The 14493-nt window shown below is 35.5% G+C and overlaps 1 protein-coding gene across 3 annotated transcripts in view; it reads right to left on the bottom strand.

Moving 5' to 3' along the window:
• nmo (serine/threonine-protein kinase nemo) overlaps positions 1-14493 on the bottom strand; it is a 132156-nt gene that overhangs the window by 14103 nt on the left and 103560 nt on the right. For all 3 annotated transcript variants that reach the window (XR_016457071.1, XM_090105511.1, XM_090105513.1), the window contains exon 5: positions 5534-5702. Coding sequence is in view for 2 of the 3 variants with exons in the window: in XM_090105511.1 (XP_089961637.1) it covers positions 5534-5702 (169 nt within the window). In the remaining variant the exon portion in view is untranslated. The remainder of the gene's footprint in view (positions 1-5533; positions 5703-14493) is intronic.

The following is a 14493-nucleotide window of genomic DNA, read 5'->3' as shown; positions in this document are numbered from 1 at the left end:
GCGATTCATTTTTATATATAAGAAGATTATTAATATCATGAATTAATGTTAAATGACCTTTTTGAAGCAGTGTTTACGACCCTATAGCGCCAAGTGGTTTGCTTTTCATCCTCATTGCTCGCAATGTTTATTTGTTCTGAGACTAGATGGCGTTACGGGCAATGTTCATTGCAAAATATATTTCTCTTCATATAATTTAATATTTAACCATTGCTTTCTAGATTTATAAAGATATCTAGTATACCTACATGATATAATTATTTCATTTATCACAATTATTCTGTTATTGTAATACAACTATTAAACATAGTAAGTATCCTTTCGCCTTTCTAATATTGGTAGATAAATACCCAATAGCAATTGCAAATATTAAATAATACATAAAATATATATAAATACACATAAGCCATAGTCTTTAATATAAAAAAAAATATCTCAATTAAATGCTGAAAATCACAAAACAGGTAAAGAAGACCGTACTCAAAAGGTCAAGTTTCTCACATTTCCATAACTGACTTATTTACATATTTGTCCCTTGATAATGTATTTAACCCTTCCGGGACATGCCTCATGAATAAAAATTATTATATTTTTTTGAAGGTTCATTCGAAAAAGGTTAGATTAATCGTTAAATATATTAACATACTAGCGGTCCGCCCCGGATTCGCCCGTGATACATAATATTTACGTTTTCTCTACATAAGAACCATCCTCGTACTTCAAGGAATATAATAAAAAAAGAATTATCGAAATCGGTTCAGCCGTTCTCGAGTTATGCGCTTACCAACACATTTTGCGATTCATTTTTATATATAAGAAGATGTAATGGATGTCCAAACTTTAAACAGCGCAAATCATGAGATTGACGTAGAAAGAAGCGATAAAAAAAACTTTACATAATACATACCTAGGTATATCTACGTTCATTTGCGAATAATATTGATTTTGCGTATATCATACTACCACATACCACACTAAATATTACCCATTAATGCGAACAATGCCTGGTGTAAGAACAACTAAGTAGAACATGGCGATCACATTGGTTTCTAATTGTAAATTCACCACAAATTAAGCCAATAATGTATAAATGCTCTGAAACAGGTCTATTGTTATGACAAAAGACCTGCGGCTATGGTCCCGAAACTATTGGAATATTAAACACAACACGGGCAAAAACATGTGTGACTACTTTAACAAGAAAACTAATAAAATCAAAACTTTATTGTGCACCAAAATATTCGCAATAAAGTTAAAAAGAAAACATTATAACCACTAAAACAATAACATGAACTAAAATTGAAAATTTTCACCATAATAACATTACACTTTATATTTTGATAGTCCCATTCATCTCTGTCTTTATTGATGCTCCAAAAAGCGCTCAGATTGGTTTAACCGACTAAGCTCTGAACCATGATCATCATTGAGAACAATGAATGTAGGTATACATTCCAATTTCGTTACCACAAAATTTTAAGTTAAACATATATAATATTATGTATTAAGCAACGTGTTGAAGTTGAATGAATGAAAAATAACAGCAAATGAATGAAAAAAAACTGCAAAGGCAGCCTTATCGCTAGGCAACGGCCAACAATATCTACCAAGCAACCCTAACATTAGAAGGAGATAAAACAATCTGGGCAAAAATAAGTGAATTGTTTGACAAAGTTGTTATTAAATATGGACATAACTTGGCTGATATAAATGAAAATATATAAATAAAAACATGCACAAGACGGCAGCCGTGGCATACTTTCGAGTTTCAATAGCGGTCATTGGCGCAAAGGTCACTCATTCATAGGCGATCGTGAATTCGCAATCCTTCATCGTGACTGTTTGCTGGCTGTGTATCGGATTGTTCATGTATTTAGTGCCTACATATAAGTGTAGTTTAATTAGTTTGAGATGCACTTAGGCAAGATAAATGTGTCCTGGAGATAATTTTGCCGTTGTTTTGTGACATTGGGACTATTTTAATCGGATTGCTCATTTGTTTCGTGCCTACATATATAACTTTATAAGTATTGTTTCACTAATTTTAGGAGATGGATAGTTGCATTTAGGTAAGGCAAATATATCTATACGTATAATATAAAGAGGTTAATACATAGACGTTGGATTGATTTGTATCGGATTACTCATTTATTTCGTGCCTACATATAAGCGTACTTTGATTAATATGAGATGCATCCCGCATTTAAGTTCGAAGCAAACATATCCTGGACACGAGTCGGCTATTTTTAATTTTTATTCAGAAATTATAATAGCATATCAAAAATCTCTGTTTCTGTGTTGGATTTTGAATTGAATTCCCTTCGAGATTCTCTCACATTCCTCAACTTCTCTATTGTAAATTTCGATGTCATTCATAACTCATAATACGCATCAGGTGCAGTGTAATATTTTATCCTCACATGAAATCCTATTATGCATTTTATTGCCTACGGCTGACAAATTTCAAAATAATACCATTGCAAATTCATAAATTTAATTAAAATCCGAAACGCTTAACGTGAAATCTCTTTTTTATGACAGTGCAAAGGATATTCGTCATGTTTAACGAGTGAACCGTATATAAAATTGACAATAAAATGTCAGCTCGCTCTTATAGCCATACTGCCTACATTTTTATGGAATCCACGGCGTTCTAGAGAGGCTTTTTAGAATTCAGAATCCGTAGCAAATATGTAAACTTATTCTGTCAATACAAGCCTTGCATCGCGTTCAAAAAGTTATTTATAGCGGGAAAATCTTATCCTTTATAATTTTATTGTAACAAACAATATTGTTTATAAAATAGCATTAAACTGAATTTATTGAAATAAATAAAGTATAGGATTTAATATATAATATTATCAGGCAAAAAAGCGTTAAAAGTAATAGATGTTATTCTTTATCTTGTTTGCATATTTTAGGAACTTAGACTTTCCGAAAAACATCAGATGACGTATTTTCTTGATATAATAATTATAGCCTGTTTCAGCAACATAGCCATCTCCACATTAAATTCATAATGAAGCAAACCGAAACTGTACTACATAACACACCGTATAATTATGATAAGGCAACTAAATGTCGAGGTCGTTCCCAACTTTATATAGCCTATATAACACCTACCATAACCTCATAGACTAAGCCACGATAAATGCGAAGAGTACCTAAAAAACAAAATTTAAAATCCCGTGACTTCTTGTGGGGTATTGAGCAGATACTATTATTATATATTAGGTATACAACTGATTCGCTGATCCATTTTTTTTTAGGGAGAAGTAAGGGATGTGTCTGCCAGACCGTGATGTTATTTTTTCTTCGACACCACAAATCGAGCTCTATTTCGACTTAACCACTGTACCAAGGAAGTCTGAGTACAATATAGTGGTACATACTTAATACTCCGGTTACAAGTTGAGTGCGAGCCAAGTAGCGGCCGGAGGGATAATCTTTGCATGTCCAACTTGAACTTCCTGAATATATGATAGCATCCGTACACTAGGCTGATCAATACAACTAAAGAGGCCTTGTTAATCTGCAGTTTGTTGTAGTTGTATCGAACTTTTATGGTATGAGAGTTTCTGTTCACTATTTTTAAAACAGTAAAGTTTTAAGCTGATTACATTTGATTTCCTTCTCGAAATTAAATTGAAAACATTTTAATACAATAATTAAGATGACAAATACAATTAATTACCTCTTACTTAAACGTAGGTATTGACCCATTTTTTATTAATTAGATTTACCTATCACTGTTTCAGTATAAAAATATGAGATATTTTTTACTAAATTAAAACTATGCTTAAAAGAGTAATTTACTCTCAAACAATTACCTTCTATTTTAACCTTACGACCCAAATTAGTTCTAAAAGAAATTAGATTCGCTACCTACTGTTTCACGCAAAAAATAAGGCTACTCTTACTTAGATTCTTGAAGTTAATTACGCCTCATAGACCCTTTTTAGTACTATTAGGCATACTTAAAGCTAAACGGTTCCCATAAAGTTTTAAAACTTTTATGTTACATTTTCATAGATATTTCCATACATACATTCACATACCAGAACCACTATTAAAGCTCTGGTTTCCTAGGATAACGTGGCAGTAATAAAGCGGCCGCAATTAAGCCTCGAATGACGTCAGTAAAACGGCATACATAACCACAGTATATCTACTGAAGAATATTTTTGCCACATATTCACCACAGTATGTATAAGGCTACCAGATAATATTTTTGTCATATATTCTACAAATCGTTAGGCTTTGGTGTTTATCTGTCTGTCTGTGATTGACAGGCCTCTTGGGTAGTAGGTGAGTCTTGCTTCTTAGAAACCCTTCTAATTTGGGTTTTGAATATTTATTATTTAAGTTGATCGTTACCCAATTCCTGAAAACTTCTGAACAGATTTGAAATCTTGCGAATTATTGAAGTGAAAACTTCTTTAGCGGCGTTGGGTATAAAATCTTAAACTCGCGTCAGGACACGTGACCTGATCGAAAAAGCGTAAGACGGATGGATATCAAACATGCTCAGCGTTAATAATCAAGTTTTCACTTCTGCCGGCACTCCCGGAGTGCAACCCGTCTTTTTTTAACTGTCTGTCTGGTTTAACACAAAACATTATTCATCCCTGTTTAATCTTGTTCCATACAAATGCTTGTTATTTTAATTTGCCCAAAATTCAATGAAACAATCGGTCAAGTATATAAAAATATCCCATCAATTACAAAAGGTAATACATATTATTACGATAAGGCTACTAATCTTTGTACGTAATAAATAATTCTTCTGTGCGTTTGTTTGCCACCGGTTAAACCAATGGGACCAGACCAATTTTAAGGACATGTTTGTTATGTTTTAAGGCGGATTCTAGATTTCTGAAATGGGTTATGATTACAATTACAAAACGTGAATGTTTTGCAGGAAAAACCTAGTATACCTATGACTGCGAAATATAATGGCATGTCTACTAGACCATAACTAAAACGAGAAATAGAGAGAAAGGACTGAAAAACCAGATTTATGCAAATGAAGATGAGTTTATTTATTTATTGCACGCCTCATAAGCGAAGCGTTGAGGTGGGTACTACTGTCACTTCGCGCAAAACATCTGATTTTTCAAACTTAAAATGTCTTTATGTATCATACATTGCACTTGTAAGATAATACATACACACACATATTAAGAAAAAACACTATTTTTAACGTTCATGATATTTTTGATGTCATTTTTGTTATTTAAACTAGTTAAAAAACAGTTTAAAAAAGTTCTGTCTTGGACGTCCGTGTGTCTGTATGTGCGGATCCTTTTTCTTGTTAACACGATAGCGACCGAAATACTTTACTAATCGAGTCTTTTTTTTTCTCTTACGCTTGAGTATGCTCAGGAATAGAACCCTTTCATTTTTCAGGGTCTGATTCGATGTGGTTTAATTGTTATTAAATAAACAAAAATAATAATTAATAAATATTTATTAAAAAAAAATTATGAGGCGTGCACTTTTGGATTTTCCAAATTTTTATAAATAGGCTCACCTATAATACTGCGTAACAACCTCCTGCGTCATGTTCTTCGTGGAGTCTGGCTCCTCGACCCTCGCGAGGCCGAAGTCGCAGATCTTGAGCACGCAGTTGCTGTTCACCAGCAGGTTGCCGGGTTTGATATCCCTGTGCAGGATGCGCGCTGAGTGCAGGTACTTTAAACCTGGGGAGGATAAGTTTTTAAGTATTGATTTTAAATCTTATTTAGGCAAGAAAATCTATAAGAATTGTTACACTTTTCACACACATTTTTTTGGACACCATTTGGCATTGAAAGTTTTACAATATATCACATAACGAACAAAGCTACTTAGATCATGCAACGTTTTTATTGTGCTATTTTTCTTTCAATGTAAGATTTTTTTGCAACTATTGTGGTAATTTTACAAGCAACATTCAAAGGAGAAATAAACTGTTTTATTTCCTTCAACAACACATTTCGCATTACCCACAGTACATACACCGTTGGCATAGCACCAACTATACGCATAATTTCTATTATATTCTGCACATACAAAACATTGTTCAACTGTCTAAAACATTAATTTATAGCAAACGCACCAGTATAAGAACACGCTAATACCAAACGAAACCGCTTCTCGGCCGCCGCGGGTGGAATTAATAAAAATCCTATTTCCTCAAACGGTTCTGGAATATTCTGGAGCCAGCGGGACGGCACTGGCCTGTGATATAGCGAGGACATTTTCAGAGCAATAACGTTTCCCTAAGGCCCGGTGCGGACAAAGTTCCGCTCAACTGCGCGTGATAGTAATTGCAAAGCCGCAGAAAATGGAAGCAGACTTATTAAAATATAGCCCGAGTTGCTGAGCTCGGTAATCCTGGCCATTACTAAAACAGTGTAGAGGAAGCACACTATTTATTATTAGTTGTTAGTAGCTCGCGAATGCGCTGCACTTATTGACTGCTCTGAGATACTTTGTTGTTTCAGACACTAACTTAATGGAAACGAATTACCGCTATATTAATGTTCATAAAGCGAACAACTAGTTAATTACTTCTTCAGTATTCATCAAAAGTTAAAGAAGGATTAACGTAGTTGCTTTCGGCATTCAATCAAGCTAGGATTAGTGGATTATTTTATATGAAAAAGGGAAGTGTCTCCTTTTGGGCTTTGGGATGATGATTTCACATTTGTGTCATACGTGCTACGTGGTACGTGCCCTACCAAACTGAGATATTCATTAATCTTATTTATAGAACCCGAAACCTCGGTCCTACACTCGCGTACCCGGATTGTCATTTTCATATGAATACTAGCGGTCCGCCCCGGCTTCGCCCGTGGTACATGTTTACGTTTTCTCTACATAAGAACCATCCTCGTTCTTCAAGGAATATAATAAAAAAAGAATTATCGAAATCGGTTCAGCCGTTCTCGAGCTATGCGCTTACCAACACATTTTGCGATTCATTTTTATATATAAGATTAGTTGATACGGGAAACGCTGTTTTGCTAGGAAACACTTATCACTAAGGATTTTATGTAAGTAAGCATGCATATAAAGGGTGTCCCACTATTGGTATACTAAGCGCGAAGAGACTTGTAGTTTTGCATACACTGATCACGTAAAAAATACTTAAACAACAAAATTACGCCAAAAAATTTTGCTAAATTTTTCCTGAAAATTCATGTTTTCTTTTTTAGCTTAGCGCAGCCGGCATATACTGTTTCTCTAATGTGAGCATTATGTCTATGAAAACATAATCTTAAACGATAGCTCACGTGCGGGTGGCAAAGTTGGGCGGGTTGCTTGTTATGGGTGTACAATATAGAGTTTTAAAAATTCATCTATTTGAAAAAAAATGCGTTTGGAATTTTATAAGTATTTTTTACGTACTCAGCGTATGCAAAACTATAACCTCCTTTGAGCTTAGTATACCAACAGTGGGACACCCTGTATAGTGTCATAGAATTATTTGATATCTGTCTGTAGCCACGAACAAATAAAAACACAGTTCACTATTGATTTACGAAGCTATGTTATCACAACTGAAAGTCCACACCACAAATGTAGGTACCTACATCCCATGCCATACGTTGCAGCTGCTTAAATAGCGCCAGGCTCATTAAACATCGATGTTTACGTTAAATATTCCCATGTTATCACTATTGCGCCTGTCGAAACAGAAATCCAGTCACGCACGGCATGGCGATAGCTTTGAATGAAATATCAACATTTGACCTCATAGGCTATGTATGTACCTATGATTAAAACATCCGTATTATGTGTCATCTAAAGTCTAGTATATTATAGTAATTATAGTTTTTTTTTACCAAAGTAATAAACTCAAAAACTAAATAAACCATAAGAATGCTACACCTTTACCCAATAACTTTTTCCAAGGCTATTGTTTTACCTAGGGTCAACCCGGGCAAAGCTATAACATCAATGAATTTTGAGTGCATCAACGAATTATGACTAACTTTAAACTTTTTAGATTGAAAATTATTCTAGAACATTCCCCAACATTTCACTAAGAGAAGCACATTTTATACCTAACATTTGAAACTACACAAGTAGGTACCCCGGATATTCTGTCGGCGCCGTTCGCCAGATTTCCCGCCCATAAATATTAGATGCCGACGTCGCTATATTGTATTTATCAAAATCCGATACTCTCCAAGTTACCGTCGAGTGTGATAAAAATCTTCCAATGATATTTCCCAGTAAATAGGTGATATCCCGACGTCACAGCGTGTTATGCTTTTATGGTGAAATATTTTACATGTCAGGTATATCTTGAAGTGCACATTATTAACATATTTATTTTTATACCCCCAAGATACGTTGTGTTTGTTTAAACTTGACGTCTTATAACAAGATCTTATACTTTATATTGATAAATGTATATTGCAAAGTGCTATCATCACTGAAAAAAATCTACAATCATTGTAGAGGGACCCTTTAAAGTCACAAATATGCTGGAACCTAAAGCATTTGGCCATTTTTAAAACACAGCTGTAATTCAATAACTCATTCATTATGCTCCTTAAAACCCGGTTCGTTTTGTACCTAGCATGTACCGTTCTTTCACTATAGGTATGCCATTCTAGCCTATTTCGCAATCCGCAAATGGGATGCGATTAAAACATCAACGACCATTGTAATGCAAAACATCGGACCGCACTCGTTGGCTCCATTTAAATTCGGTTGACTGCAATCAAAACAAACTACGCTCTGCCGATGAATTGTTTGAAATACGCAACATTCTATTTATTTAATCTTGTACGATCTAGGACGCGGTACAAAAACTCATTGTTGCACAGACTAACGACATATAGATAACAATGTATAAGTGTATGCGAAAGGTGAAAGGTCCAGTTTATAAATTTATAAAGAATAGAAAAAATTCGATCACGAGGCGGGACTTGAACCCGCATCCTTCGCGCCATTCCGGGGCGGATGCCTCACCAACTCAGCCACTCGTGACCCGCCCGAGTGATCGAATTTATTCTATTCTTTCAGTTTTATGTGTCTGAAGGGACACACCGCGCGCCATCTATTGAGATGATTAACAACCATTTCAACCAATATGAAGCACTTTTCAGTGAATACAATATTGTAACGATGGAACACGACCTTTTTTGTTGAATTTATATTTTTGGTTTTATGGCATTCAAATGCTTTATAAATATAAATTTATAAAGAATAGAAAAAATTCGATCACGAGGCGGGACTTGAACCCGCATCCTTCGCGCCATTCCGGGGCGGATGCCTCACCAACTCAGCCACTCGTGACCCGCCCGAGTGATCGAATTTATTCTATTCTTTCAGTTTTATGTGTCTGAAGGGACACACCGCGCGCCATCTATTGAGATGATTAACAACCATTTCAACCAATATGAAGCACTTTTCAGTGAATACAATATTGTAACGATGGAACACGACCTTTTTTGTTGAATTTATATTTTTGGTTTTATGGCATTCAAATGGCATGGCATTCATGGCATTCCGTGTTCCATCAAAGAATAGAATAAATTCGATCACTCGGGCGGGTCACGAGTGGCTGAGTTGGTGAGGCATCCGCCCCGGAATGGCGCGAAGGATGCGGGTTCAAGTCCCGCCTCGTGATCGAATTTTTTCTATTCTTTATAAATTTATATTTATAAAGCATTTGAATGCCATAAAACCAAAAATATAAATTCAACAAAAAAGGTCGTGTTCCATCGTTACAATATTGTATTCACTGAAAAGTGCTTCATATTGGTTGAAATGGTTGTTAATCATCTCAATAGATGGCGCGCGGTGTGTCCCTTCAGACACATAAAACTGAAAGAATAGAATAAATTCGATCACTCGGGCGGGTCACGAGTGGCTGAGTTGGTGAGGCATCCGCCCCGGAATGGCGCGAAGGATGCGGGTTCAAGTCCCGCCTCGTGATCGAATTTTTTCTATTCTTTATAAATTTATATTTATAAAGCATTTGAATGCCATAAAACCAAAAATATAAATTCAACAAAAAAGGTCGTGTTCCATCGTTACAATATTGTATTCACTGAAAAGTGCTTCATATTGGTTGAAATGGTTGTTAATCATCTCAATAGATGGCGCGCGGTGTGTCCCTTCAGACACATAAAACTGAAAGAATAGAATAAATTCGATCACTCGGGCGGGTCACGAGTGGCTGAGTTGGTGAGGCATCCGCCCCGGAATGGCGCGAAGGATGCGGGTTCAAGTCCCGCCTCGTGATCGAATTTTTTCTATTCTTTATAAATTTATATTTATAAAGCATTTGAATGCCATAAAACCAAAAATATAAATTCAACAGGTCCAGTTTATGTCTATTTCGACTGGTCTAAACGGTAAGGGCCAGTTTCAACATTTGCTGATGAAGACACTGATAGCCTATTTAACAATTTGGACGTTCATTTTCATGCATGACTTATTATTTTATCAGACAGATAAGTTAAACAGAACACATCCAGAAAATATGAAACTGACCCATCCTTGTAAGATAGTTATATCCTATTCACATACATTACACACAACTTTTACGGACATGAATACTTTAGTTGCTTATACCACACAAAAAACTATTGAATCCACTTGATATGCGGACGGATAATGGCCTGACATAATGTCTAGGATATCTTTTACCCGGATATCACGACATAGTGCTTCTTTATGTACTTTTATTGTTTGTATTATGTATTTCATTGACGGAAAGATTCTGAAGTGATGGAAAACTGTATCCCTAGAGCACTAGTAATTAGTACTATAATAATATATATACATTCAATAACGAACTCGCCGTCACGTAGCAGTGCAATAATTAGTATCCAACATTTAAATTAGTTTGAGTGGTATACAGTATATATAAGTGCTTAAAATTGTGTGTACTCGTTACTGGCACATCAGTGAATAAATTCAGTGTATAAACATTCACCGTAAGTCTTTAAAAACATTAAAAAAACATTTTTTCTTTCGAAACTATCAACAATCAGTGAAATTTACGTAGTGTGTTATTAAAACGCGTAAGCGACGCTCATTGCACGGCGCTTACGACCTTCTTCTCGGACATTTTTACACTGCGATACATCGTGAACAATATTATATTAATATTACCCGCTTGTGTAATTTTCTATGCACCCAACTATAATCAACTAACAAAGGAATCAGCTGGTGCGTTACTACAAAGTTTTTATTCATAATAGTCAACTTTATTAATGAACATGGATTGCTGCAAATTATGCTCGAAGATTGTTACTGATAAGGAAGGCATTAAATGTACGTCATGTAATTTGGTTCTGCATTTCTATTGCGTGGACATGACCGAATCAGACTTTAAAAAAATTTTGCCTATGAATAAATTGAAATGGAAGTGTCCTACATGCAAAGCTAAGAAGCATACAGTAGCCGCCCCAGTTTCGTCTTCACCTAAAGCGAGTTTGGCGCCAGCATCGATACTGAATGTAGACACCGATGCGCTAACTCGCTATATGGACACAAAACTCGATAGTTTGCGGCAGCAATGGCGCGAAGATTTAAACTCTGCCATCATAGAAGTCTCCAAAAAATTTGATAACGATATTAACAACCTGGCGAAACGTATGAACTGTTGGGAGGAGCGGTTAACGCAATTAGAGAAGGGCTACGGAAATCATTTGCAATCTGTGTCGGACAATACGTTGTTACAAGAAAATAATGCACTCCGCGCGGACTTGCAAACGCTAAGCTCTAAGTTTGAAGACCTCGAACAAGCTTCACGAAGTTGCAATGTCGAAATACAAAATATACCCGAACGCAAGGGGGAAAATTTAATACATCTTAGTTTGGAGATTTGCAAACTGGTGGGCGTCAATTTGAAAGACAGCGATATCAGGAATGTACACCGTGTTGCACCAGGCATCCCCTCTGACCGCCCAAAAAATATCATATTGCAACTAACAACTCGCCGGCAACGCGACGACCTGATCGCCGGCGCGCGCGCGCGGCGCTCCCTCACCACTGCTCAACTTTTTGGTGCGCCTACAAACGCCGCGGATGCAACAAAAAATACGCGCTTCTTTATAAACGAACACCTTACACTTAAAAATAAAATTCTTTTTAGTAAATCTCGTATTCTAGCCAAAGAAAAAAATTATAAATACACTTGGGTGAAAAATAGCTGTATTTTGTTGCGCAAAACAGATGATTCCAAGGTCATTCATGTGCGATGTACTGATGACTTGATTAAAATCATATGACTAGCTGTTAACTTTACACTAATTATAAAAAACTTATTTATAAAGCATGCTAAATTGTCGTCGTTTAAACACGTTTATTCCCTGTTTATTAATTATATTAACTATTCAATGTCTTATTTTAATTTTGTATTTGATGCGGAGAGGAACACGAACACTATTACTAACGCTACAGTCGTTTTATTGTTAAAAGGAATAATTATATCTTATTTCTATCTTATATCTATGTACAATGCATTCTAAAACTTTGAATATATTTTATCAGAACTGTGGAGGCATAAAAACTAAACTCACTGAACTAAAATTAAATATTCTTTCGAGTAATTATGATTTAATAATATTGGTAGAAACCTGGTTGACATCATCTATTTTGGACGCGGAGCTTCTAGCAGATGGTTACGTTATTTTTCGCCGCGATAGAAATCTCACAATTTCAGGTAAGAAAGGGGGAGGGGGAGTGTTAGTATTTGTCAAAAAAGAATTAAACGCTGTGAGAACTTCCGAACTCGAAACACTTGAAATAGAAGAAATATTTTTATACTTTCCGTCTAATTCGGGGCTGTTGCTAAACGTATTTTATATTCCACCGGCTTTAAGTAACATCTCATATGATACATATTTTCGAAAACTCTGTGACGTATATTCTAGTTCACGTTTTAGTAATTTTCTAATCATCGGCGATTTCAACCTGCCATATATTAAATGGTCTTTTGATAACTCAGACGCCTTTCTTGGAACCGTGCACACGGAAACATCAAAATCTCTGATGTATACCATGTCATTTATGAACCTAAAGCAATCAAATAGTATTTATAACGAAAATGCGAAACTGCTTGATTTAGTACTATCTAATATACCCAATCGTGTTCAATCTTCTGCTGATCCCTTATTGAATGTTGTCCCTCATCACCCGGCCTTAGACATAGTATGCTCGATATCTGTTTCTAACGTGATGCCTGTGAACTTATTAGCTAAAAGGAACTTTTTTAAAGGTAATTATGACCAAATTAACTTTGAAATAAATAATATAGACTGGTTCACTCTACTGACACCTCTTCCATCGGACAAAGCAATTGATATTTTCTACGAAAATATTTACAACATTATTAACACACACATTCCTTTGGTTAAAGTAAAGTCCACAAAATACCCAGTCTGGTTTTCTAAATGTTTAATTCAAGCCTTAAGGCGTAAGCGTAAACTTTGGACGCGATGGAAGACTTACGGTTCTCTAAGAGATTATCAAGAGTTTTCCCTGTTACGAACGCGAGTGAAACAGCTTCTTACTACATGCTACAATAATTACACGGCTAACATTGAAAAGTCTCTTAAAGAAAATATTAAGTACTTTTGGAAATACACGTCTTCTCTAAAAAATTCTAAGTCAGGGTACCCACGTGTCATGAAGTTGGCGAATTCTAAATCTGACGATCCAAATGTTATAGTTGAAATGTTTTCAAAATATTTTCAGTCAGTGTTCGAGCCAACATCCGCTGCGGCATACAATGTGGATAATATTCTCACAGACAGTCATTATGATAACACGCACATAAATATAAATTGCATTCGTCTTACTAAATCCGATATACGCGCTGCCTTGCAAAACATCGATCAGAACAAGGGTCCAGGACCGGATAAAATAAACCCAGTTTTTCTTAAACAAACCAGTAAAACACTCTGTACCCCTTTGGAGATTATCTTTAATAAATGCTTGAGTTCTGGTTCCTTCCCAAATATATGGAAGCAAGCATACATAACACCTATCTTTAAATCTGGTGAGAGAAATGATGTAGAGAATTACCGCCCCATTTCGATACTTTCGGCCATTCCCAAAGTATTTGAAACTTTAATACACCGACACATCTATTCAAGTTTAAAACATCTCATCTTAGACCAACAGCATGGATTTGTCGCTGGTAGGTCAACCGTATCGAATCTTCTTGTCTTTTCCAATTACTTATTCAATGCACTGGATCATAAACAACAAGTAGAAACGATATATACTGACTTTAAAAAGGCATTCGATAAGGTAGATCACTTACTCTTACTACAAAAATTATCATTTAATGGAATTAAGGGAAATCTGCTACGCTGGTTTGCTGCTTATTTAAGCAATCGAGTACAATCAGTTGTTATTAACGGTTACACTTCCACTCAAGTTACTGCTTCCTCGGGCGTCCCGCAGGGCTCGATCCTCGGGCCCCTGCTTTTTGACTTATTTATTAATGATATTTCACAATGTTTTGAAAAA

The sequence above is a fragment of the Colias eurytheme genome, chromosome 9 (assembly GCF_061535395.1).
Source record: "Colias eurytheme isolate Ceu_HAF_F1 chromosome 9, ilColEury1 Martin Lab GWU primary, whole genome shotgun sequence".
NCBI classification, from domain to species: Eukaryota; Metazoa; Arthropoda; class Insecta; order Lepidoptera; family Pieridae; genus Colias; species Colias eurytheme.
Note: the sequence above shows the minus strand (reverse complement) of the source record. Positions and strands in the feature narration are given on the sequence as shown.